The sequence below is a fragment of the Stegodyphus dumicola genome, chromosome X2, assembly GCF_044657685.1.
Source record: "Stegodyphus dumicola isolate Sdum_Otavi_A_Nest chromosome X2, ASM4465768v1".
Lineage (NCBI taxonomy): Eukaryota > Metazoa > Arthropoda > Arachnida > Araneae > Eresidae > Stegodyphus > Stegodyphus dumicola.
Window position 1 is genome coordinate 78065137 of NC_140781.1, and position 25964 is coordinate 78091100.

The 25964-nt window shown below is 32.6% G+C and overlaps 1 protein-coding gene across 2 annotated transcripts in view; it reads right to left on the bottom strand.

Annotated features, from left to right (window-relative positions):
• Positions 1–23129, bottom strand: part of LOC118184476 (histone-lysine N-methyltransferase NSD3-like) — a 339671-nt gene extending 316542 nt beyond the window's left edge. For both annotated transcript variants that reach the window (XM_085809719.1, XM_085809718.1), the window contains exon 1: positions 22980–23129. In XM_085809719.1, coding sequence (XP_085665845.1) covers positions 22980–22994 — 15 coding nt within the window. In that variant the 5' untranslated portion in view covers positions 22995–23129. The remainder of the gene's footprint in view (positions 1–22979) is intronic.
• Positions 23130–25964: the final 2835 nt, after the last annotated feature.

Genomic DNA, 25964 nt, shown 5'->3' on the forward strand with positions numbered 1-25964 from the left:
TAGATATACATATAAATACATAATATATGTATACGGTATACAACGATATACAATATATATATATATATTATCATTTTTTAGGATGTATCTATAATATGTATCATTTTACTTTATTAAAATATAATATTCAATTTTGTAATTTAGGAATTTCTTCTCCCTTATCATGTATTATCAGCTTGTACTTTATAAACCTGATACCCCTTCAGTTATCAGCTGTATTTTATAAACCTGAAACATAGAAACGCAATTTGATTTTATGCATTTCAGTATCAAGTGAAATATTAAAACTGATTGTTCATTATAACACTTTATGTATTCATTCAAAGCGGATCTCAGATAATGTGCCGCAAATTATTTCCACACTAAGTTTTTTGTGCAAATAATACGTCCTGCTAGTGTTTTTGTAATAAAATGCATGTTATTAATTGATTTCGAATTTTCGTTGCATCTTGATATTGCTGCCAAAAGATATTCAATCAACAATAGTATCTTTTACTATGTTTATGTGTGTGGATACATAGACCATTTCTCCGTGTACTAGAAAAATTTGATAATGATTTATCCACTTTTGAAGTAAAAAAATAATAGTTAGGAGTGTTATACGATTTTATAATACAAGTAAAAAATATATATAAAGCTCTGGAAAGTGCTAACACATATTTATGGAATATTATGGATGGTAATTTATGAAATATTATGGATGGATGAGTAAATGGAATATTATGTGCGTGCTATATATGTATACACATATCATCAAGTATAAAATCATTTATATATAATTTTTATGTCGCGATGAAATTTGTTTTCTTCCGCAAAATAACGGCAAATTATGAAACATTACGCAACATTGAAAAGCGTGATGAACAAATTTTGCGAAAAGAAATAGCGACTGCTGCATGTATCTCACAGATATCTTTCATTCAACACAAAGGTGGAAAAGTTCTATTCCTGTTCAAAACATACCCTGCAGTCTGAGTCACAGACGGAAGAAATGACAGCAGGTCTTTTGTTCAACTGAGGGGATGTGTTTTATGGCTTACTCACTTTCCCGCCAAACGAGTACAGAGGAAGGAAGCGTCGTTGCCATAGTAACCAGGCTGTAGGTAGTCTTACAGATTTGAGTCTTTATCGCTCAACGTTCGTAGCGCCATCTGTTATTAAAAATCGACATGAGAAAGGGGTATTAAACGCTCTTAATACATCAATTCACCAAATGCACATATTATATATATATTCTCTTTTTTGAGCTTTTATAAAAGGAGAGTTTTATAAACCATTTAGTAGGAATGAAACTTTTTTACAGCTCTCGGCTGATATTATGATGATGTGCTGCAGTTATTTACTTTCTCATACAACTGAATGAATTTTAAAATATTTATTCATCTTCTTGAACTTACTTCATAGCTCTAAAATTATTTTCGATTATATTTTAGTAAAATAAATTGTTTTGAAAAGAAAAAAACTATATCTCAAATGATTTTATCATTTCTAATTTAAAATAATGCCTATTTATCTGGGAACATCTTAAAAAGAGTACAAGCGGTTATGATTTTAATGTAAGAAATTAACTGAATAAAATTATGCTTTTAGTTACGAACTATTTCGTCTACGAATGCATGAGAAACGTGTGAAATTTAAGTGTCTGCAAAGCGATTGTGCGAAAAAAGTGCCACTGAATGTGTTGTTCCTTACCTTGCTAAAGAAAATTTAGAGAAATAAGACGGTTCCTAGCACTTATAAAAGATGCTGAAACGATCAAAAACTGCGTTTAAAAACTTTAAAATGCAACTTCTGTGTAGTTAGTGCTTGAAAGTAATATTTGAAATCTCTCCTGCAAAATTTTGATTAAAAATATATATCAGTTAATTTGCATCAGACGAGTATGGATTTCTTATTCTAATAGCACACTGAAAAACATATTATTCATTGACATATTTATTTCTTTTGCAGAATGAAAATAAATTTGCTTCATACATTTATAATAAAAGGAGTCAAAAGCTGTCGTTGTGCAGAAGCCTATTTTATTTTTATTTATTTATCTATTTATTTGAAATTGGAACCATGGTTCTGCCCAGAACAGTGAAAAAAATTGTTTAGTCATGCAATCTTTTTTAAGCATGTGTACATTACAACTATCATGAATCTACTACCAAAATGCACTTTAATTAATGATAATTAATGCACATTAATTAATGATTATTAATTTAGTGAATACTATGTCTTTTTGTTACTCTATAATACCAAGAATACATTTTTAGAACTGGGAAAGAAAATTATATTTAGAATTGAAAGAATTTATGAATTTCACAAATTTTTCGCATTTTACAAAATAATTAAGAATTAATAAACAAATACTGAAATAAAACATGAAAAGATATTAAAACACAAAGTAAATGGTAACAAATGACCCAGATATAAAAGAATTTTGCTTTTTCATAATACTTATTCATTCAGTGATACGATTGGTATCACTGACAGTGGCAAGAATATTATCACATTTGTATTAATTACAGAAATATGAGCCAGTTGCGCTTACAAAGTCTTCAGTTGAAGCTTTACTTGTTTTTCGGCACAGACCCAAGAGTGTTAATTACGAGATTAACATCACTGGAAATGTAAATCACAATAATAAGCATTGATTGTTATTGATGCCTATTAAAAAATACAATATTATGATAATTATCTCAAAAGGTGATACGCCCACCAACAGGCAAGCAGTAAAATTTCTAAACATGGGTAGTTCGGTTTGAATCCCAGGAAATGGGCTGGCTGCATAGACGGTTTCATTATTTTTCCATTGTATAACATGTATAGGAGCCATTTTCTCCTAGACAGTTCTCCATTATGGCATCCCTCCTTTGGCAGATAGAATCCTAGCGCTTTTTCAAGTAAACCAAACCAAAGAGAAATATTTCAAACGAAGCATAGATATTAAATAAGTTCTGTTTAGTTCTTAGGCTGTGAAATTATTTGAGTGGACGTGAAGGAAGGAGGCCATAAAAACTGCACATAAAATGTTAATAAGATGTTAAAACTGATTTTAAGAAATACATGCATATATTGGCCTTTTTAGTAAAATCCGAATCATAAGTACAGTCAAAAGTCGTTAATCCGGACTCGTCGGGACCCTGGCGATTCCTGATTATAGATCATCAGTTTAAATCTGGTAAGATGCCATGCAGAAATTCTAAAATTAAAAATATGAAACCATAATTTATGAAATAAAGAACAATTATGATCTAAAGAGTATCAAAATTTACAAAAAGAAAAAGCTAAATATTTAACTGTTTACTTTATTAAACATTTCTTTCAATGTAAGTTGTTAAAAAGTTGCTTCGTTTTTTACGTGATAATACATTCTCTTTAATTCTTTAATCAGACATAATTTCTTGTTCAGTTACAAAGTTCCGCTGTTCAAGTCCTATAATTGCTGTGTCGAGAATACCGACTTATTTGTCAATTGAAATTTTTTCGTTTTCAATAACCTCTGTTACTTTCTTCGCTATCGGAAGCGAATTATAATGACGAGGAATTTGATTTAAATCATATCAAAGATGGAGTACATCGAGATGAAATACTACATTTAATAAGGAATTATAAGCCAAATAAAATAAAAACATCTGCCCTGAAGATAAGGATAGTGCTGACAGATCAACTTCCAATTCATAGCGCAGCGCAGCGCCGTTAAAGATAAACAAAGTTTAGATAAACAAAGGATATGCCTTTATCCATTTTTTGTAGCAATTCCACTTTTTGTTTAATGAACTTCGAAACATACTTTCGCTTTGTAGATCATTTACATATTAATAAATATATATCAGAAATTCTATTTGACATAATCGAAAGTTCAAGCTTACTTTTATAAAATTGCTCTAACAGTCTGCAAAAAATAATAAGCCGGATCCAATTCAAAGATTAAGGAACATCGCAATCTGCAACATTAACTGAAATAGATAATTAAATAATTTTAGCTTAGCTTATAACGTCCGTTATACATTAAACGCGCACTCGTAAACGTATTTTGAGCATGCGCACAAGCATATTCTCAGCCGTAAAGGCCTTACGTCAATGCGACGCACGCGCAGAAAGTTTGAAGCTTTGAGGTCTGGGTTATAGATCATTCCGGATTATGGGTGTCCGAATTAACGACTTTTGACTGTATTAACTAATGAATTTTAAAATAAATGGTAATCAGTACCTAATATAACATAGCTCATCAATCCTTAGTCATAAATAACGTCCACTAGCGGCCGAGCAGTAACGTCACTGAACACTAGTAGTTTGATCTGGAATTGAGTTTTCCCACTTGTAACGTGAATACAAGCCAGTTTTCTTTATAAAGTCTTCCAAGAAGGCATCCCTTCCCATAAAGAGGCAGCCCTCCTTCATTTTAATTAACCATAGTCATAAATAACAGATTGTTTTTTCCATCCCAAAGTCCTCCATGAAAGTTAAAGTTGTCTATCTTTATCTGAGCATCTAATTGTGTCATTTCAAATCATGATATAGACAAATAATTGGAAATTCTTATTTCCTATATCGAAATTTTTTGCATCACACAGATCACCACAGTAAATTTTTCATAATCAAATATCATTTGGACCTTTCTATTCGATAACACTTTCAGTAAAACGGAATTATTTTGCTTAGGGTAAAAAATGCATCATATGATTTCATGTACTTTCAGTACTTTATTTTATCAACGCCAAAAAGCAATTTAATCAAATACGATACTATTTGCGAATGATTTTCATATCATGCCAAGGAAGTTTCTCAGTAGTTCGTTTTAGACGAAAAATCAGAAAAGCAAAACGAATTTTTCTTTAAGGAAACGCACTTTGTCCTCATATTTCAATAATGAGATGTCCATACTTCACATTCACACAACTAAATGAATTTCGATACAAACATATAAATGACACATTAGTTTTAAATGGAATTAAACGATTTGAACTCTTTCAAAAATCTCATTTTTATTTCAGAACCATTATTCAAAATATATATTGAAGTAACTCTTTTTGTGAACTGTGATAATAATTTTAAAAAATACAGTATTTTTAATCAATGCGCACACCTAAAAAAAAATTATATCAAATTTCTCTGTTTCTACAGTCATTGTGAGATACCTGTTTAAGTATTTATTCTATGCTAAAAGAAATTATTTGTAAATTAGGTGATGCTGAATTCTTTAAAAGTTATTCATGGGTTCCGTGCAAGTTACATTTACTTTTGCAGAAGAAATTTTGTTTTGCAAATTTTACGCATACACAAAGGTTTGCGTTGAAGGACAGTATTTTCCAGTTTAAGCACGAAAATCGCCCTCAGGTCGGCAGATGGTACGGCTGGATTTGATGTTTTTATTTATAACCCTCCCATTGCAGTGCCGGATCTTTGATTTTTCTGATGTGGGGCAAAAGCTAAAATTGCCGCCCTCACTCATCATCCTTTAAGTTTCTCTAAAAAGTTTTAATTTCTTTAATAAATACAGAAATAAGGGAGAGTTTGAGGTAAAAACCCAAGCTCCGTTTTATACTAAATTCCTTACGTGCCCCTTTTCTTTTCTTTTTACTATAACCTTTTCCCGGGGGCTGGGACATATGTGTCCCGTACTAAGGATACAGCAAATGGGGGCTCAGGACAGTTTGCTGTTGGTGACAGGGATAGGAATTCTAGCGCTTGAGGCTTGATGACTATTTTATGACACCCGGTAGAGTGCGTTCTTTTGTGGGATTCCGCTAATGGATTGGGGAAAATTGTCTGTGTTTTAAACCCACATGGCTTGTTTGCAAATTCGGTATCTTCCAGAAAATATTTTGTTGAGAAAATAAAATAAAAAGAACAGTTTGATACTCCGATTCTCATGCATTTGCGTTTTCAGGTTTTTTCCTGTACAAATGCGGCTTGGAAGTCAAATATCAAAGAAATTTTACTTTCGGAAGCTCGGCTGCTAAAATTCTTCGGAAATTATTTTAAAACCTTGAATGTATTTAAAATTGCATAATTTTTTCAGTTATTTCTAATTAAATTCTTTTTAATTTGGTTTCAATTCGAATTTGAAACTGTCTTCGTTTCATTCTTTTCATAAGTGTTTTTATCACTTTACTCCAATTTTTAGTATAAGGCAGTGTAGTAATATAAATGCTTCAGGTAATGAAAATTAATTTTAATGTTATTTCTAAATGACATGCATTCCACGACTACCGCTTACTTGAGTGGAATTTTGGTTTGTTATGTTCTAAATGATAACTAGCGGCCGAGCGAATAATATTTCTTTAACTCTGATAATTTGACCTCGATTCAAATTCCGCTGAACGGATTGACTGCATGAACGTTTCTTGTTCTCTGACATATGTAAAGGGTATATCAGCCAATTTCCTTTGAACGCCCTCCACGAAAGCCCCTTTTGCTTAGGTAGGTAACACCTTTATTTAATTCGACAAATAAAAATAAAAATATATTCTAAATAAGAAAGCTAAACTTATGAGAGTTTTATAACTATGTTTAGAAACCCTTCCTTTTATCAATCATTTTAATGACAAAATGAATTTTAATTGTATGACAAATGAAATACAAATTTTTATTAAACTAATTATTATGGAACATTTTCTAATTCAAAATTTTAAAAAGTTTCAAAACTTATTAATTTATCCTTTGTTATAGGATTTGCGTCTATTATGTTATATCTGTATCAATATGTACAGAAATTAGATACGTTAGTTTAATTGAATATGGGAAAGCACACGAAGGCTGCCTACCTAAGTAAAGAATGCCTTCGTGGAGAACTTTTAGGAGAAATTGGCTCGTATTTACGTTTCACATGGGGAAAACAACGAAAACCAACCATGCGGCCAGCTCGATCGCCTGACGTCGAATCTATGTCTAACTACCAGCATTCAACGGCATTAACCTCTCAGTAACTTGCAGTGTTCAGAAAGTAATTAATTTTACGTGAGAATCATGTTTTGGAGGGAATCAAACAAGACATTGGAATACTAAGCATGTATACAGGAATTCAGATGTGTACTACTTTTTAGTTCCCTGAATTTAATCCTCAGTGCGAATCTTCATCAATATTCATTAACTCAGTACGAATCTTCATTCCCAGCCCATAGAAAGCAACAGTAAATAGCTTGAGATGTGAAAATTTCGCATAACAGTTTGATACCTAAAAGGCGATTTTAGCATTCTGAAAATGTAGGTCATAAAAAACTGAAGAAATATTTCGCCATTCCACAAAGATGTTTACGTTTTGAAATTTCAATGCGTTCCTGTATATGCAATTTTGCATTCAAAGAAAAAATGGAGTAGCAATATAATCATCGAACAACTGTTCCCTTTCTATTCTAAGGTAAAAGTAGTATCTTATATTTCTAAGTGAGTGATAAAACTAAATTTTTGAATACATTAAAACTCAACAAAGCTTTTATTTTTTAAAGCTCCAGGGTTTGCATCTGCATTTTTTTTCTTGAACCAAAAACTATGAAGCAATTAAATAAATTAAACATCTTATATCTCTGATGTAAAGGCAGATCAACTCTGGGACCGCTAGTTTCAATGGCACATGGAAAAAAAATAAATAAAAAAAAATTCTTGGCATTGTAAATTTTTTTAGTGCTGGACGTTGTTTAATAATAATTTAGTGCAGTACAAACGCAGTGACTAAATTCTATTTCTCCAGGAAAGAATATTACCATAGGTGTAAAAGTATTAACACTCATTTTGGAATCCGAAAATGCTTTTTAAATGGCACTTGTAATAAATAAACTCTATTTAATTTCCTCTTCAACATCAGAATAATAATACTATTAAAAATTAAAATGCATATATTGTTTAAAGGAAATGTTTTAATATATTAAATCACTGAATTTTCGAATCGATGACAAGTGAATATATAACACTGAGTTCTTCCCTAGTTTTTTAGTACATAATATAGGTGCAAGTTTAAAAAAACTATTTTAATCGCAAAATGGAACACATATTAGAAAAAAATTTTTGGTTATAGCATACATTTCATTTGAAGATAAAATAATACTTTTTTTTTTCCTTGGAAAAACTGTATTAATCTACCTGCAGTGTGAAAGCGATTAGAGTACATCCCGCATTCTAACGCTTTGAGCGTTGGAACTAGATTGAAAGGAAATCCTGAGCGTTTGCCTGCCTGCCAACAAAAGAACACTAATCACCCATTCGTTAAGGACTCGATTCGATAATTTTTCCCCCTTTCCATAACCGCTGAGCCAAAAGCTCCCAGTGAAGGTATACAACTGTTTTTTGAGCCTACAGGAAAAGGATAAAGGAAAAATACGTACCGAAGTTACATAATTAGAAAATCATCCCCTCCTAGGAGAATCGCCTTTCTGGTGAGCTTACTTTTGGATTCAAGCCTAATCCTAACTCTAATTCTGAGTGCTTCTACTAGCCCTCCAGTCCTCGCCACCATTCGTTTTCGTTCTAGGGACAACGAGCATCCCCTAAACTTCTCACTATTCCATATTATTGTCTTACTGGTTAAATTATGTTGGGTTATATTACATGAATATGGCAGAGACAGGAGGGCTACCCAGGGGCATAGCTAGAGGGGGGGAAGGGGGGGCATCTGTCCCCGGGCCCAGATTCCAAGGGGTGCCAAACTGATGTTACGACATTTTAGAGTTAAATGTTTTCCATCCTTGGCAAGCAGTAGGGGGCACGAAATCTTCAGTTGTCGCTGGGCGCTGAAAACCCTAGCTACGACTCTGGGGCTACCTGCTTAGAGGAGAGGCGCTTTCGTGGAGGAACTTTTTAAAGGAAACTGGCTCGTATTCACATTACACGTGAGAAAATCCACCAAAAGAAACAATACAGCCAGCTCGTTCTTCTGGGTTTGAACCCAGGCAAGGTCGAACTACCAGTATTCAGCGGTCTTAATCAATCGGGCACTGCTGAGGACATTTGTCTGATTATTCATTATGTGTTTCGCCATTAGGCTTTACATGGAAAAGGAGGAATATCCCGTGGGTAAAACTTTGTAAGGGAAACTGGCTTTATGTTACTTACGGGATAAAATCACGGAAATGCTCATACAGCCAGCCCATTCACCTATACTTGACCCTCAGACCGAACTACTAGTGCTCAGTAGCTTTTATTGTTCAGCCACTAATGGGACCATTGCATACAATATATGAGCTATTGCTGTAAGGAACTATTTTGGAACGATTATGCAGAATATGGGCTATTACTGAGAGTATTCCTGCTTCCTGTCTTGCTTTTCATACTTCCTATCTCATAAATAATTTTAAGTTCTTACCTGCCTTAACGCTATTAAAATATCACGGAATTAGTAACGAAAATTAAACTTTTACTCTGTAAGCCTTTTGTTCTGCAAATAAGTCATAATTTGATCTGCGGTTTGATTTTCAGTTGCCAGAATCTCGAGACTTGATAAACGCTCTTGCTCACCGATGATCGTAGATATTTTTTAATATGTTTTAATTTGCTCTGAAACTTCGATCTGAACAGGTTCAAGTGTTCGTGATTCGTCCTTAAACAGTTCATCAGATTGCTTTTTGTGCGTTGGAATTCTTTCTTTGTCAGAATAGACTCAACTGCAAGTTTTTCAGCTACTGTTTTAAACTCTTGTATCCAATATTCCATAGGATTTTTCTCTCTTTATAATTCCTCAGTTTTGGTCAGTTCTTTCGTTAACTAGACAGAATGCAGAAGAGGAATTCCTTTTGAATTTCTATATATACTCGATTGAATTCTGGAAAAATATTAGCTCAAATTTTCAGGTTGATAGTAAATTCAAAATTTTGTATCAACCTGAAAATGTACCAGCGTGTACCAGATGTCCTACCTCGTGCTTTGATTCTGCATCAAGAGAAATATCTTTAATTTCTTTAAATATTTGAATATTTTCGATATATTCATTAAAAGGACTTTCACAGCCACATATTTTTATGACCATCTTGTCTGGCTGCTTCCTTTTAAGTTGCATTTTGTACATTTTTTCATAATATAGCGTCGAGTATTGCATCCGACAAAAAAGCGAAGTATTTTTTGAGTAATTCCAAACAGATTAACTGCTTCCAAGGACAACGAAGCAAAGCAGAATGCATACTGACAAAATACGAGGAGTGAGCCAAACATGGCACAAATTCCTCCAGCTTATTCAGTTCCGTAATTCTAGCCTGTACTGTTTTAGAAATGCCAGCCATATTAGACCCGTTGTCGCAAGACTGACACCGTCATTGTCCAATATCTAAACCATCAAGCCTGAATTAAGACACTAATTTTCTAATTTTCAGAAATGCATTCTCTTATCTTTCCAACAACTTCTATGAAATCAATTAAATTTTCCCTTATCTCACACAATCCACAACACGTTTTTACGTATTGAGTCACCTAGTTCATTTTTTTTTTCTGTATGAGACACATATGGGGTAAATATGATTTCTTTCCCTTTGTTAGGTGCTTTGACTGGTACTTAAGAGTTGAATTATGTTTGGCAAGAGAAGAGATTAAATTCAAAAAAATTTCCTTCGCTAGGTCGAGGACACTTTGTGAACAGGCTACTTGGGATTTCATCAGACCCAAGAAAAGAACGACAGTTTGTTGAAAGATATAGTACCGCATCCATGACTATATAGAATTTTTCTCCATTTTTCTTCCTCTGAATGAATGAGTCACTCAGTGTCGTGATCGATGCCTTGGCACGATTTCATTTGTTGTACTCGAATTTTCTACTTAATCATGAACATATGTAGATTTCAGACGCTTCGCGCTCAGTTAATCTTGATAAAACTTTTTTCCAATTAATGAATCCTGCTGTATGGCGTAACGGCAGCACCATGTTTCTGATAAATCTTGCAGGGTGTACAAAAAATTGCATTTTTGTTTTTAGAATATGTAAACCAAGATCTAAGTTTGGTTAATCTTTGGATTACGGTAACTTTGCGATTTTTTGGCAAAAATTTGGTGACCAACCCTGCTACAGCAACTTGCTAGTTTTTGTTTGTACGCCATTTTGTTTTCATGAAGTAAAGGTTTTTTTTTTTTTTTTTGTACTTATGTATTAACGCAACCAAGCCAAAATTTGCATAAATCGCCAAATTTGGCCCTACGTGTTATACGTAGTTTCATTTATTGTTGGTGTAAAGAGTTAACCTCAATTAAATTTTGTGCAGAAGAGATGGAAATTGCTGACAAAATTGTTATAGATTGGAATAATTACATGCGGGAGATATGTGCCCTTGAAATCGATGAAAAAGAAAGAAAGCAAATAGGCGGCGAAGGACTTATTGTGAAAACAGACGAAAGTTTATTTGTAAAAAGAAAAAATAACACTGGGCATGTACTACCACAGCAATGGGTTTTCGGCGGAATTTGTCGAGAAAAGAAAGAGACTTTTTTGGTTACTGTACCTAACAGAAGCGCTGTTACCCTCATGGAAAAAATTTGCGAAAATATCAAGGAAGGAAGCATCATTTATTCGGATTGCTGGAAAGGATACAATACAAGTGAGTTCGAAAATGCTGGATTTCTGCATGGAACTGTTAATCACAAATATAACTTTGTGGATCCCAACACGGGCGTTCACACACAACATGTAGAGCGCATGTGGGGCTCAGCCAAATGGCGCAACAAAAAACAGAGAGGAACAGCCCGTCATCATCTTGACTCATACCTTATCGAATTTATATGGTGCCAAGCTCAAGCTGTTAATGGCGAAGACGGTTTTGAATCAGTGCTAAAAGCAATAGCCAAAAGATTTCCGCCGAAAAAATAATTCTGCAACTTATTCAAATTCGAAACCGGAAGGGTTTAATTGCTATTTTATATTTTAAAACAAAATAATATAAAAAACTGTATTAAACATTATCTGTAATTAATAAATGTACATTTTCTTTCTATTCATACTTTTTTACTCAAACTTACAAATTGCGCCAACCTGGTTGCGATAATACGTAAGTACCTTTTTTTTTTTTTTAATCAACGTTTTTTTCCAACAATCTGCTAGCCGAATTACGCTTATGCTAGAACTTTTATGGAACGAAAGTGCTTAATCATGACGACGATTAGGTGCGAAATTGGGACAAAGTGCAGAATCGCCCACTGCTTGCCGCGTTTGTAAGAATTGCACATACACGGTATCATCCATGCACACGTCGACCTATTTTCATTTAAAAAAAACACCTCAGAATTGCAGTTTAAATTAAGGATTCCCAGCCTTTTTCTTCATTAATCCTTTTATATTTTTCTCTATAATATATAGCATACAACATAGTATCAATACAAATAATTGTGCATACATAGCTTAAAAATTATAGAAGTAGATTAAGAATATGCATAACAGATTTGGGAACAAAATTTTTTTTTTTTTAGATTTATGCTTTATTATTATTTTGAACTTTAGAGATACTATAAACAAGATGCAAAATAAACTTGCAAAATCAGAGATTATAATTGCCCCAGAGTTTGATTTTAATGAATGTAATGGCTGCACTTGATGTATTGAAATAATTTTTTAAATATTTAGCATAAAATTGCTCAATTCTTAAATCAGCTTGTTTCTTGTTTTCCATAGGAAGTTGTTGACTTGACTAAAACTTCTTTCCAGTACGTAAGAGGAAGAAAAAATCTATAATATTGGTTTGGTAACGTCTTTAATTTTGGGATAGTTCTCTCAGATGATTTATAAATTACCAAACTTAGTGCACTCATATGTTTTGAATATGACTTAATTTATTTGCATAATAAGGTTTTATATCAGTATATAATTACTTATCTTTTTTTATGAATACTTTTTTTATAGTCAGTGGAATCTTAATTGTGCTGATCAATTTTCATTGCATATCTAGATATCGAATCGTTGACCATCATAGACCCTTTAAAAATTCATCATCACAAATGAGAAACTCTGGTCTAGAGTCTAACTAATAAAATTTATTTTAAAACATTTTTAATATTAGAATTCATTTTAAATTGCTAAAGGTTTTGCACAATATCTCTTCATAAACCATTTTTATAAAAAAAAAACTTTTAGTAATTATTTTATGTAAGATCAGATTGTACTGGAATATGGTAAAGCACTTAAAATTCCGGTGAATCTTCGGATTATGGTACTTTGGCGATTTTTTGGCGACCAACCCTGCTACAGCAACCTGCTAGTTTTTTTTTTTTTTTTTTTTTGACGCCATTTTGTTTTCACGAAGTAAAGGCATTTCTTTTTAACTCAACAATTTTTCTAACAATCTGCTAGCTGAATTACGCTTATCCTAGAACTTTTATGGAACAAAAGTGCTTAATCATGACAACGATTAGGTGCGAAATTGGGAGAAAGTGCAGAATCGCCCACTGCTTCGCGTGTTTTTTAGAATTGCACATACATGATATCCATGTACACGTCGACCTATTTTCACTTAAAAAAAAATCCCAGAATTGCACAAAAATGGCGTTGCGCACACTTAACTTTATCCATGTACACTGCTAAAGTCCTAGCTAGTAACCATTATCGCCTTACCAAACTGTCGCCAAACTACCTGTTACCATATTCCAAAGATTAGCCCTAAGTTTTTCATTATTTACTAATGTTCTGCATTACATGTCAAATGTTCTGCCATCACATTTAATGGGATTGAGGTTTATGTTTTACCGGATGTTTACTGACTAATAATACTGACTGACTGCTTAAGAAAGATTGTTGATGACCATTCATTTTTTCTATGACCAGCCAATTGCATGCGTCCAACAAATTAAATATTTTTAGTTTTTCGTCTTTCTGCTGCCCGCTCCCATCTAAATGAACAGATCTTTATATTATCTTTATATTATCTCCCATCTAAATGAACAGATCTTTATATATGTCCTTCAGCTATTCGTTTGATGTCGATGAAGAAGATTATTCTTTCAAATGCTGACTTGTAGATTGTTTGGGGATGATATATGGAGTCATGTTTGGTCGTACAAATTGCAAGCAATATTAATACCCTTCAGAATCTCAACATAATCTCAGCATAATTGCGGCAGGGTCTGATGGTTTACTTCTTCTGTGAAGTTATTTTTTCATCTCAGCTAAAAATTTTTTTCTCTGTTTGGCCTTATTCTTTGACTCATTTTCTGTATTCCGCTTTTCTCCCCTTTCTTTTAATCTTAGACGGTTTCTTTTAATCTAAATCAAATTCACTATCAAAATGAATTCACTAATCTAAATGAATTGCCTTAATAAAAATAACTAAGAATTGACATAATTACACTGAACAGCCCTAAATAAATGGTCGCATCTCACTAAATATAGTGTGGGCTATTAAAAGCATGCATATCTTTAAAAAAAAAAAAAAAAAGAGTACAGAAGAGACCTGAAAACTTTAAAAAAAAAAAAAAAAAAAAAAACCCATAAAAAATAATAAAGCTAGCTTTAAAATCCAAAATGCACTTCACCACTGTTCCGAGTCAAACCAAAGGTGAGCCTAAGTTGCCGAGTGGCTACAAAAAAATCTAAATGCCTTGCTTCATCTTGAAGACAATAATGGCTGTGTCTTGTATATACTCGACGAATATTAATTTGAATTATTTCATTTGTCTAGGATGGCCCAAGGTTAATGTTTTGGGTTAGCTCTTAAAAAATAGTTAACAATGCTTCTCCATTTTCTAGCAGACTTTGCTATGAGAAACAGGCGACTTCTTCAACAAGCTATCATTCTATTTCTTATTTAAATACATCCGGCCCAGAGAGCAAATGATACAGGGACTTCAGATGTTACTGATAAGCTCAGTCTAATTCTATCAATGATGCCTGGAGTTCTTCTATTGACCTCTTTCTGATCTTGTATATACAGCTGTAATCAGCTGTACTTAACTTTATTTTAAATAATGTTCCTTTAAAAGGGTTCTTAGTATTTAATTACAAATCTTCTTAAAAGAGGTTTTTAAACTTGACCTTAAAACTGTGTTCCGATGAGACTTGCACGGTTAATAATGTTGGGTGAAAAGACCCTGTCAATAGCAACTGCTTTTAAATAATTTAATTCTTGATCAAAAGCTAATTTGGAGAAGCAAACTTGATGTGCACGGAAAACAAAGAAATAAAATGAAGTTAACTTCTGTTTCGTTGGATGACATGATTTGAAGAGTGGTGGAAGGCAAACTGATGAAGGTTTATGGTAAACAGTAGTACTGAGGTCAGATACGTTACGTGTGACCAAAATGTCGAGGAACAGAAGAGAATTGGATATCTCAAGTTCAAACGTGAACTGAATAACAGGATCAACAGAATTCAGTATTGAAAGAACATTATTTAAATAATTTTCATTACCATCAAACAGGGTAAATGTATCGTCTACATATTGGATCCAAACTGGGAGTTTAAAGTTTCAAATAATTTTGATTCAAAATAATGCATGTAGATATCAGCAAGGATTGGACTAAGAGGGCTTCCCATGGCTAATACCTCAGTTTGCTTATAATACTTATTTTGGAAAACAAAATGTGTTTGTTTCAAATAGAAGTGAGTGAGTGAAATTAGTTCATAAATTTAAATGCAGGAGAAATGAAACTCACGAAGTCTAGTTTTTAGACATTTTAATGCCCCTTCCACTGGTAAATAATGATTTAACATCAGAAGAAACCATGAAGAAATTTTGGAGAGAAATACTTTTAACTTTTTTTACAAACCCTATTGAATTTTTTATGGTGTAAATGTTACTATCCAATTAAGTTGAAAATCTAGAACCTAAATATTTAGCTAACAGATAAGAAGCAGTGCCTAAATTTGATACAATAGGGCGGAAAAGAATGACACTTTTATGAATTTTGGGAAGAGCATATAATCTGGCACAATTCACAACAGATAAGATAAGCGATCGTTTTAAGTGGGTCGAAAGGAAGTGGGTTCCTTTCTTTCCGTCAATTAGCTATAAAATTGCACATATTTTGCAGAAATTTAACTTTTGGGTTGTTTTCTCTCCTATCAAAATTCCTAGTTCCATGCCGGATATGAATTACTGGGGTATTTACAGAATTCCTTGACAATGTGATTTAATTTACATTGGTCAAACAAAAAGAGCCTTAAAATTTCGTGTTAAAGAACATGATGCATATGTTAGGAAAAGGAAATGCAGAAATCCACTGTTGCTCAGCACTGTTGGAATGAAAATCACACTTTCCATTTTTCTGCAGCCAAAATTATTCAGTAAACATCCTCCATTGGTGAATTAGATTTTTTAGAAGCATTTCATATCCAACAAAAAAAAACCATTGCTGTTCTAGTTAATGACCCCAATTGCAATCCATCTTTACCTTCAGCCTTTAAAGAAATTTTGCTTTAGTTTTTCTTGTTTCATCAGTAGATGGTGCCAGTAGCTTAGCTTCTCTCCAACTTTTCTTATCTTACTTTACCCTTTATTTGGTTCATTTGCACTTAGCAGCTGAAGAAAGTAGTTCAAAAACTATTGAAACCAGGACTGCAAAAAAAATTTTTTTTTTTTTAATTTATGCCGATTTTTAATGTTAGACTTTGTTTTTTATTCCAATAAATGTTTTCGTAGTTTGATATTTTACTTTCCTTTCCCAAGATTATTTAATATTTTTTACACAATTTTAATTTTATGCATCTTTAGTCTTGATATGCAAATGAAATATAACAATATTTATAAATAAAAAACATTACATCCCAGTTTAAATGGTTATGTCTATTGAATTATATATTATATTTCAGCATTAACTGTGATTCAGGCTTTTAGTACATAAATACTTTCGTAAAGGGGGGACAAATTTTACCACTAGGGCCCCCCAAACTGGATTAAAACGCCTCTCAATTACACATTTCGGTTGATCTTTACATTACGGTAACTTGGCGTTTTTTTGGCGAAAATTTGGCGACCAACTCTCCTACAGCAACCCTCTATTTTTTTTTCCCGCCGCCATTTTGTCTTCACGAAGTAAAGACATGTTTCTTTTCTTTTTATCTACTGAACACTTCTTCCAACAATCTACTAGCCGAGTTACACTTATGCTAGAAATTTTATCTAACAAAACTGCTTAATCATGACAAATATTCACTGCAAAATTGGGAAAAAGTGCACAATACCATACTCCTTACGCGTTTTTCAAAATAACACATACACATAAACCATGTACACGCCGACTTATTTTTACTTAAAAAAACATCCCAGAATTGCACAAAAATGGCATTGCGCACACTCTTCACTATATCCATGTACACTGCTTTTTTCTCATAAATTAGAAAAATTTCACGAAAATACATGACAATTTTCTCAATCTTTAAACCCGGTAAAAAGAACATATATGAAATTACCTGATCGTGAAAAAGTATTTACCCTTTCCAAATATGAACATTTCCACATATAAAATAAATAAAATATCCAAAAACTTTTACCTCTAAATCATCTATTACATTATACACGTCACCAACGAATTCATACCGCAAGCATTACAAATACTTAGTATCAAATATTTAAATTATTTCCATGCACGTTTACTTCAACTTAAACGTATGCCAAATTCCTACAAACATAAAATTCACAAAATAACTATCATTTAATTAAAATATCACTAAACCATGTACACGCCGACTTATTTTTACTTAAAAAAACATCCCAGAATTGCACAAAAATGGCATTGCGCACACTCTTCACTATATCCATGTACACTGCTTTTTTCTCATAAATTAGAAAAATTTCACGAAAATACATGACAATTTTCTCAATCTTTAAACCCGGTAAATGAACATATATGAAATTACCTGATCGCGAAAAAGTAATGAACATTTCCACATATAAAATAAATAAAATATCCAAAAACTTTTTCCTCTAAATCATCTATTACATTATACACGTCACCAACGAATTCATACCGCAACCATTTACAAATGTTACATTTACAATTTACAAATGTGTCAGATATTTAAATTATTTCCATGCACGTTTACTTCAACTGAAACGTATACCAAATTCCTACAAACATAAAATTCACAAAATAACTATCATTTAATTAAAATATAATTAAATTCAAAAACACTACTTAAAATATAAATGAGCACATACATTAAATTAATACATACATAAATACCCATTTCGAATTCACTTTAGTTACGGCCATGGGATCCAAAAATTCACGAACTGTTTCACACAACACAGAATAAAGCCAAATACAAAATTTCCAGATTTTTTCCTGATTTCCCCCCCTTTTCCGATTAAAGAACCGTAATTCGTCCATTAATATCACATGACATATCCCATGATCTCTCATTTCCCTCACACAAAATAATGCGTAATCGGAACTGAGTACTGCTCACATTATTACCAAAGTGCCAGGTAGTAACCTTTATCGCCTCCAAAATGTCGCCAAACTACCAGTTACCATATTGTAAAGATCAACCCACATTTCCATACAAGAAATACAATTACAATTATGAATAAGCATCATGGGTTTAATCCTAGTATATGGTACACACAAGATTTGGCGACATTATGATAACCAGTAAACGCAGTGTTTACAATGAGCAGAAAATCAGTCATTTTGGTCTCGTTGACAATTTTTTAAATCGCACTAAGGCCGCACGGTACACTAGGATTTTATCAGCATCATCCTTAAACAGAGTGCTATCTGACAGCGCAATTGAAAACTTAAATGAAACTGATTCAAGATTAATTTAATGGTTCTTTGGTTAAATGGGTGACATAGATCTCCTAAAAAGCAGCGATCTCAAACTTAAATTGCATGTGAGCCGAATACACTATCTGAAAACAGCTGACAAACCAGACATTTTTTAACAAAGGGAAATTTTTAATTGATAAAATAATTATTTTAAACAAATTTTAAATTTCACTTCATAAGTATTTACCCAAATGTACATAATTAATGACAATATCACAAAGGGAAAAATTCAATTAATAATAACTATTTTCCATCTGAAATCTAACCTCTTGCAGGAAAATTTGCTGCAAGATACTTTCCTTGGTTACGCTTAGTAATTCAAACAGGAAGCACTTCCGCAGAGAACCCAGTAAATGTAAACATCACCAACTTTGGCGATAATAGTTCAAACCTGGTAACCCAGCGGATTTATCTTATTCGCTTGTTCTAAGTTTGCAACCATTCCTCTTGCGTTCATTTTGTTGAATTATCACTGGTGTTGTTCGCATTTGCAGATTTATGTTATTCTTCTCTTATTTATTATTATTTTATCTGAATCACGAATAGATAGAAATATTTTCGTAGAGAGATGCCGGTTCTCGGTTCAGGATGAAAGGAAGAAAATACAGGGAAAGGGGTGAATGCTAATTTGTAACACGGCCGTTCATGTTGTGTTCTTAATTATTAACAGCTCTAAGAATCAGCAATTTCAATAATTAAGTAATGCTTTTATTTTTATTATTGGTTATTGTCATCTAAAATTATGAGAATAAATCAATTTTTGTGGCGTAAATTTTAACAAGATAATATATTGTTAATGCTTTTCTAACAATAACCTTTCAGAGGATGGCAGGTGTGACATAAATAAATGATGAAATTGAAATAAAAAATATTATTGATTATCTAAGATGACAGAATAGTTTGATGCATCACCATGGTCATCAAAATCAGCAAACCACTGCTGGTGTAAGGAATATATTGTTTTCTGTGTTAACAGGAATTTAAGACAAATTTTTTTCGTTTATCACGTTTAACCGGTTAATTTCAGCACATTAATACTAATTTATATTTTTTAAATGAATTTTTATTTGCATTATAAATGCTTATATATTGTCTTATACTTAATATATTCTTTTCTGTGCTAACTTGAATTTAATACAAATTTATTTTCGTATATCACGTTTAACCAGTTAGTTTTACATCTACATGCTTATTCTCTGTGAATTTTTACTACCATATGCTTAACATATTGTTTTGTCTGCTAACTTGAATTTACATGCACTAAAAATAACGTTTACAAAATATTACGTTTGCGGCTCGGCTCACCGTTGATGAACCGCGAGCTTGGCGAGTAAAAATGCAACGGCGCCAACGGTTTCTCTGCAGATGAAAACCCTTCAAACATACTGATAGCTGCACATTCAAATTTCAAATTGACTTTTATTCTAAATTACTCTAACATATATAATTGCTCATTAAATAACTTAATTTAAACTAAAAATAAATTATAAAAACTTTGTAAGTAGAACAAAACTAGAAAGTAAATAATGACAATCTAATTTCTTTATTATTTATTAAATTTTTTGACATAAATACAAATACATATATATGCCTGTAAATAATAACAAACTTTTTTTAGATCTTACTACGGCTTGATATTTGATGCCATTTCACTTTTGATAAAGTTAGTCATCTTGGACAGGAATTACTAGATGTCATTTTCATCAGGATATACAGTGGATGGACAAAAATATGGAAACACCTTGTGAAATGCATGTTTGAAAAGAAAGATTGATTTTAATGAAATATGTAGGTGGCGCTGGCATTTTTGACTACTGACGCCACCTATACAACTTCGTAAATGTGCTAAACAGTTCAGTTGTTGTCGGAGTACTGTTATGTGAGGTTGCCATTGCATTATGTCAGAGTTAACAGACTTTGAACGTGGGCAAATTGTTGGAGCACGTATGGTAGGTGCTTCCGTAAGCAAGGTAGCCGAGGTGTTTAGTGTTTCAAGAGGTACTGCATCGAAGATTTATTCCGCATATTTGAAAAGCGGAAAAACATCGTCTGCTAAATCACAGCGCGGACGAAAGTGTGTCCTGAGTGATCGTGACAGACGATCATTAAGGGCAATTCTGACGAAAAATAAGAAGACCACAACTGCAAAAATTACTGCTGAAATGAATGTTGTGTTACCGAACCCTGTGAGTACCAAAACAATTAGAAGGGAGCTTCATAAACAGGGAATTGCTGGCCGTGCTGCAATTGAGAAGCCACTCATCAGTGATGCTAATGCCCGTAACAGGAAAAGGTGGTGTTTAAGTCATAGAGCCTGGACTATAGAGCAGTGGAAGCGAGTAATATGATCTGACGAGTCTTCTTTCACATTGTTTCCCCACTTCTGGCTGAGTTTACGTCTGGAGAATGCCATCTCAAGCCTATAATACAGACTGCTTGTTGCCAAGAGCGAAACATGGCGGGGGTTCTGTTGTGGTTTGGGCAGCCATATCGTGGTTCGATAACTGTGTCAGGGCACATGACTGCCAAGACTTATGTGAACATTTTGGCCGATCAAGTTCATTCCATGGTACAAACTTTGTTCCGTGATGGTGTCTTCCAAGACGACAAAGCCCCTGTTCACACAGCTTACATTGTCCAGGACTGGTTCTCAGCACGAGGATAAGTTGTCCCATCTCCCCTGGCCACCACAGTCACCAGACCTGAATATTATCGAACCTTTGTGGTCTACATTGGAACGGAAAGTGCGTTCTCGTTATCCACCGCCAACATCGTTATCTGAACTTGCCACCGTTTTTCAGGAAGAATGGTATAATATTCCCTTGGCAAACATACAGGAACTGTATTTATCCATTCCGAAAAGACTGCAAGCTGTTTTGGATGCCAACGGGTTTCCTACACCACATTATGCAAAGAAACATGTTTTTTTAAAGGTGTTTCCATATTTTTGTCCAACCCCTGTAGATACTCACTTATCAATTAGGCTCTTTTCTTATTAACTTTCAACTGTGAAGAAAAGCTCTTAACGCATAAATAAACGTATTCCCAAAACAAGGCGATTATGCTTAGTAAAAAAATTCATAATTGAGCATATTTATTTTTCGACATGTACAAATCTCTATCTTCAAATCACTGAATAAAATTTATATCATTCTGCACGTTAATAAGCTCCATTTACATATTTTTTATAGGTTATTCATGTTGGTTTTTTAATGGTAATGAAAATAATATAAACATAGACTTCAAACAACTAAATTACATATATTCACAGGACGCATTAAACAGTTTTGAAGGTTGCTTTGCATTGCAATTATCAGTTTCAGACCACTGTCCTAAGATATATTTATTGCATGCACTGGTTTCCCAAGAACTGAGTGCTACACCTATCTTGCAGTTGATTTTTATACATTCAGAAGTTTGCTACAGATATATAAAATAACATTAAATGAGCAGGAAATTGAAAGAAACCAAAACATTTGCTCATTATGTCTAGGGGTTTCTTATAAGCTGGGTTTACTACAGTAAGGTTTGACTGTGTTTACTTTCCTGTTACAGAATTATTACAGTCATCAACTCATTATAAAACTGTTGTAACTAAAATACATCTACAGGTACATCTGAAATGAAATTAAGTCATTCAAATTACAATTTAATGACATTAAGAATACTAGATGTTCAGTGTATCTTAAAACCAACTAGATGGATTTCTTAATTTAATTAAGGATATGTTCACTTATAATTACTGACCAATTTCTTTGCCGTAATTATTAACTTAGGAAATATTTATTAAATATTCATTTAAAAATTAAACTCTAAGGTAAATTTAAGTTCTACACAAATTTATTTTAAATTTTACTGAAAGGTAAAACTGTAGTTAATTAATTTTTTTTTCAAATAAGTGTAATTAAAATTTTAACTAAAACGGAAAGTTTAACCATTCACATATTTTGATTATTTTTTAATTCAAAATATTAAATTTTGGTTAAATGATTAAATTATTCATCATCCCACTTGCTACAAAATGCATTTGCTTTGAATTAAACTGTTAGCGCTCCTGCAAAATATCTATTGGATACCAACAGTGGACTACAAACCTGCATTTCATTTGCAGATTAACAATGCTTGATTTCGTAACTTACGACTAAGTGATTGCATAAGTTTACCATATCATATGCGCACAAAGTCAACTATCCTAGAAATTATTTTAAAAAAGAAAAACAAATATAACTCTTAATATCATTCAAATAGTAGGAACATAAGAACACTGTTCCCGCCATAAATCTTAAAAGAGAAGCTGTATGTATAGAACAACAGAAATTACATACCTTTTTCGAGGACATAGTAGAAACACTGAATAACTGTCGCAAGATTTCAAATTTTGAAATAAATGCTCATAACCAATAATTTCTATCGAATTACAAAAACTTGTTCTAAACTTCGGTTTCAGACCGAGAGACAGTACACCGCTAAGTAAAACCTCTTCACTTCAGAATTCGAAATAACGGACCGTTAACATAAGAAATCTGGCTGATAGCTGAGACACCAACAAGGAGGTCCTTGGAGCGTATTTTATATTTCCTCCATAGGAAACGCAACTCGCAACTAAATTTGGCGATTTATCAGGTCTTGGAGAACAAGGAGAACCTCCTTGTTGGCGAAATTGTGTGGCTAGCGCATGCGCAAAGATGGACGGACTATCGTGATGATATTTCGTAATGGCGGCTCTATGTAATTGTGCATCTGTCAAAGATAATTACTGAAGCAGGAAACTTCATATGGGATTAGTGGGGGGTATTAAATACAGAAAAAATGACGTTTCATTTTTTTAACAGAGTGTACTTATGGTGCTTTTTTTTATGGCTTGACTATGGTGTCGAGTTATTGGCAGTTACTAGCACTGCATATGATTAGCGTAGTCGCATTATAATAAAGATATATATTAAGTATATACGGGAAAAAAATCTCCTTCAGCTGAGCATGAGCTTATATGATATGATAGAAATGTAGGTAGAAGTGCTTTTTGTTTCGGCTTATGGAATGCTCATGTCTCAGCACCTATGTTATTACATCTTTCCTGGACATTTTTGGGTTGGGTTGGATTATTCAATTATGGCAAAGCACAAGAGGGCTATCTGCCTAAAGGGAGGGATGCCTTCGTGGAGGACTTTCTAAGGGAAACTGGCTCGTATACACGTTACACATGGGGAAAACCACGAAAACGCCCATGCATCTAGCCCGTTCGCGGGATTCGAACCTCGGACCGAACTACCAGTGTTCAGCGTCTTTACCGCTCGGCCGCTGGTGGGTCCCGAACATTTTTGGGATTTATTAAACCATGATATTTAATAATGATTATATTTGGTTGAAAGTGAACAATAAAATAATAATTTTTTCCTAATTTAATAATGACTATTCTTAGTTTACCCTATATAGTTCAGTATTAATAACTCTGTAACTATAACATGTATATATTTACCTATTAAATAATTCTGTTAAGATATGTATTGTTTCTTATAAAACATCAAAGGGATGTATAAAAGTTAACAATTTATTTATTTTAACAGTTTTTATTTAACTCATTTCATCTTCCTTTGCTTCTGTTGTCTAGTTTGTAACATATACAAGCACTTACTAAATGAGATATATCTTCCTTTATATATATATATATATATATATACAGTGGCTTCGAAAAGTGTTCGTACACTTATGATTTTTATTGAAATAGGGCTCTATCCATTAATTAAAAGTAAACTTTCTGAATGAAATTTTAATAATAAGATCTATAATCTATTCGTAACAAAATTACATGAAATATTTTTTAAATATAGCGAAACTTTATTTTTAAGAAATTAATAATCAAAAAATGACAAACATTTTATCTCACAAAAGTCTTTGTACGCTGAAATATTTTTAGATAAAATCAAAATTAGAATTATCGTTCGCCGCTTTGTTAAAATTTTTGCATTGTGGTGGCATTTAAAAAATCATTTGCTTTAATTTTTTATTGTTTACTTCATAATATTCTATTTATTATTGTAAAATGGGTCGCAGTTGTTAAGAAATTACAAAGAGCATTTGAAAATTGATAATTCTTCACCATAGTAGTCGTAAATCAATTCGAAATATCGCTAAATTAGTTAATTTATCCCATTCTACAGTGCAGTATGTAATAAAATGCTTTAAAGAAGAAAATTGGATTAAAAACAAGGTAAGAAAATGTAGACCGAAAAAGTTAACTAAACGTGATGAGAGATTTATTATTAGAAAATCTGTGAAATACCCACGTTTGAGTGCTGTAAAAGTTTCTGCAGAATTTAATGCAAAGTTTCCTACTTCAATTTCACCTGAAACTGTTCGACGAGTTCTCAGAGAAGATGGATTGCATGGGCGTTCTGTCCGTAAAAAGTTTTTTGCTAGTGAGAAAAACAGAAAGCTTAGGCTTTCGTTCGAAAAATCAATGATAAATACACCCGAAACGTACTGGAATAATGCCCTATTTTGCTGACGAAAGAAAATTTAATATTTTTGGTTCTGATGGTCGAATAACTGTATGGAGAAGAAAAAATTAGGAACTTCATTCTAATAACTTAATTGGAACATTTAAGCATGGCGGTGGAGGTGTTCTTGTGGGGGGGTGCATGGCAGCATCAGGACTATCTAATTTGGTATTTCTTGATGGCATAATGAATCATTCTCTTTATTTAAATATTTTAAGAGATAATTTAAAATTATCAGCCCAAAATTTGAGTATTGGAAACAACTTTATTTTTAATCATAATAACGATCCTAAGCTCAACGTTCGCGTGTGGTGTCTCTATAATTGTCCACAGGTTTTGAAAACACCAACTCAGTCGCCAGATTTAAACCCCATAGAACAAATTTGGAAAGAACTGGAGGTTAGAGTACAGAAACACGACATCAAAACAAAAAGCGTTTCAAAACAGTCATAATGGAAGAATAAATGAACATTGATACAGAAGTTACAAAAAACTAGTAAAATCTATTTCCAGACGTTTAAAAGCTGTTGTGGATGCTAAAGGATATCCTACTAAATATTAATTTAATGAAAAATGAAAATATTTACTTTTATGTCAAGATTTTTTTGAAGTGTACGAAGATTTTTGTGAAATAATACGTTTGTCATTTTTTGAATATTAATTAAATAAAGTTTCACTATATTTTTTAAATGTTTCATGTAATTTTGTTACGAACAGATTATAAATCTTATTAAAATCTCATTCAGAAAGTGTAAAGATTTTAAAAAAAGGTGAATCAGAGGCCGATGATAATTAAGTAGAGGCTTTATTAAA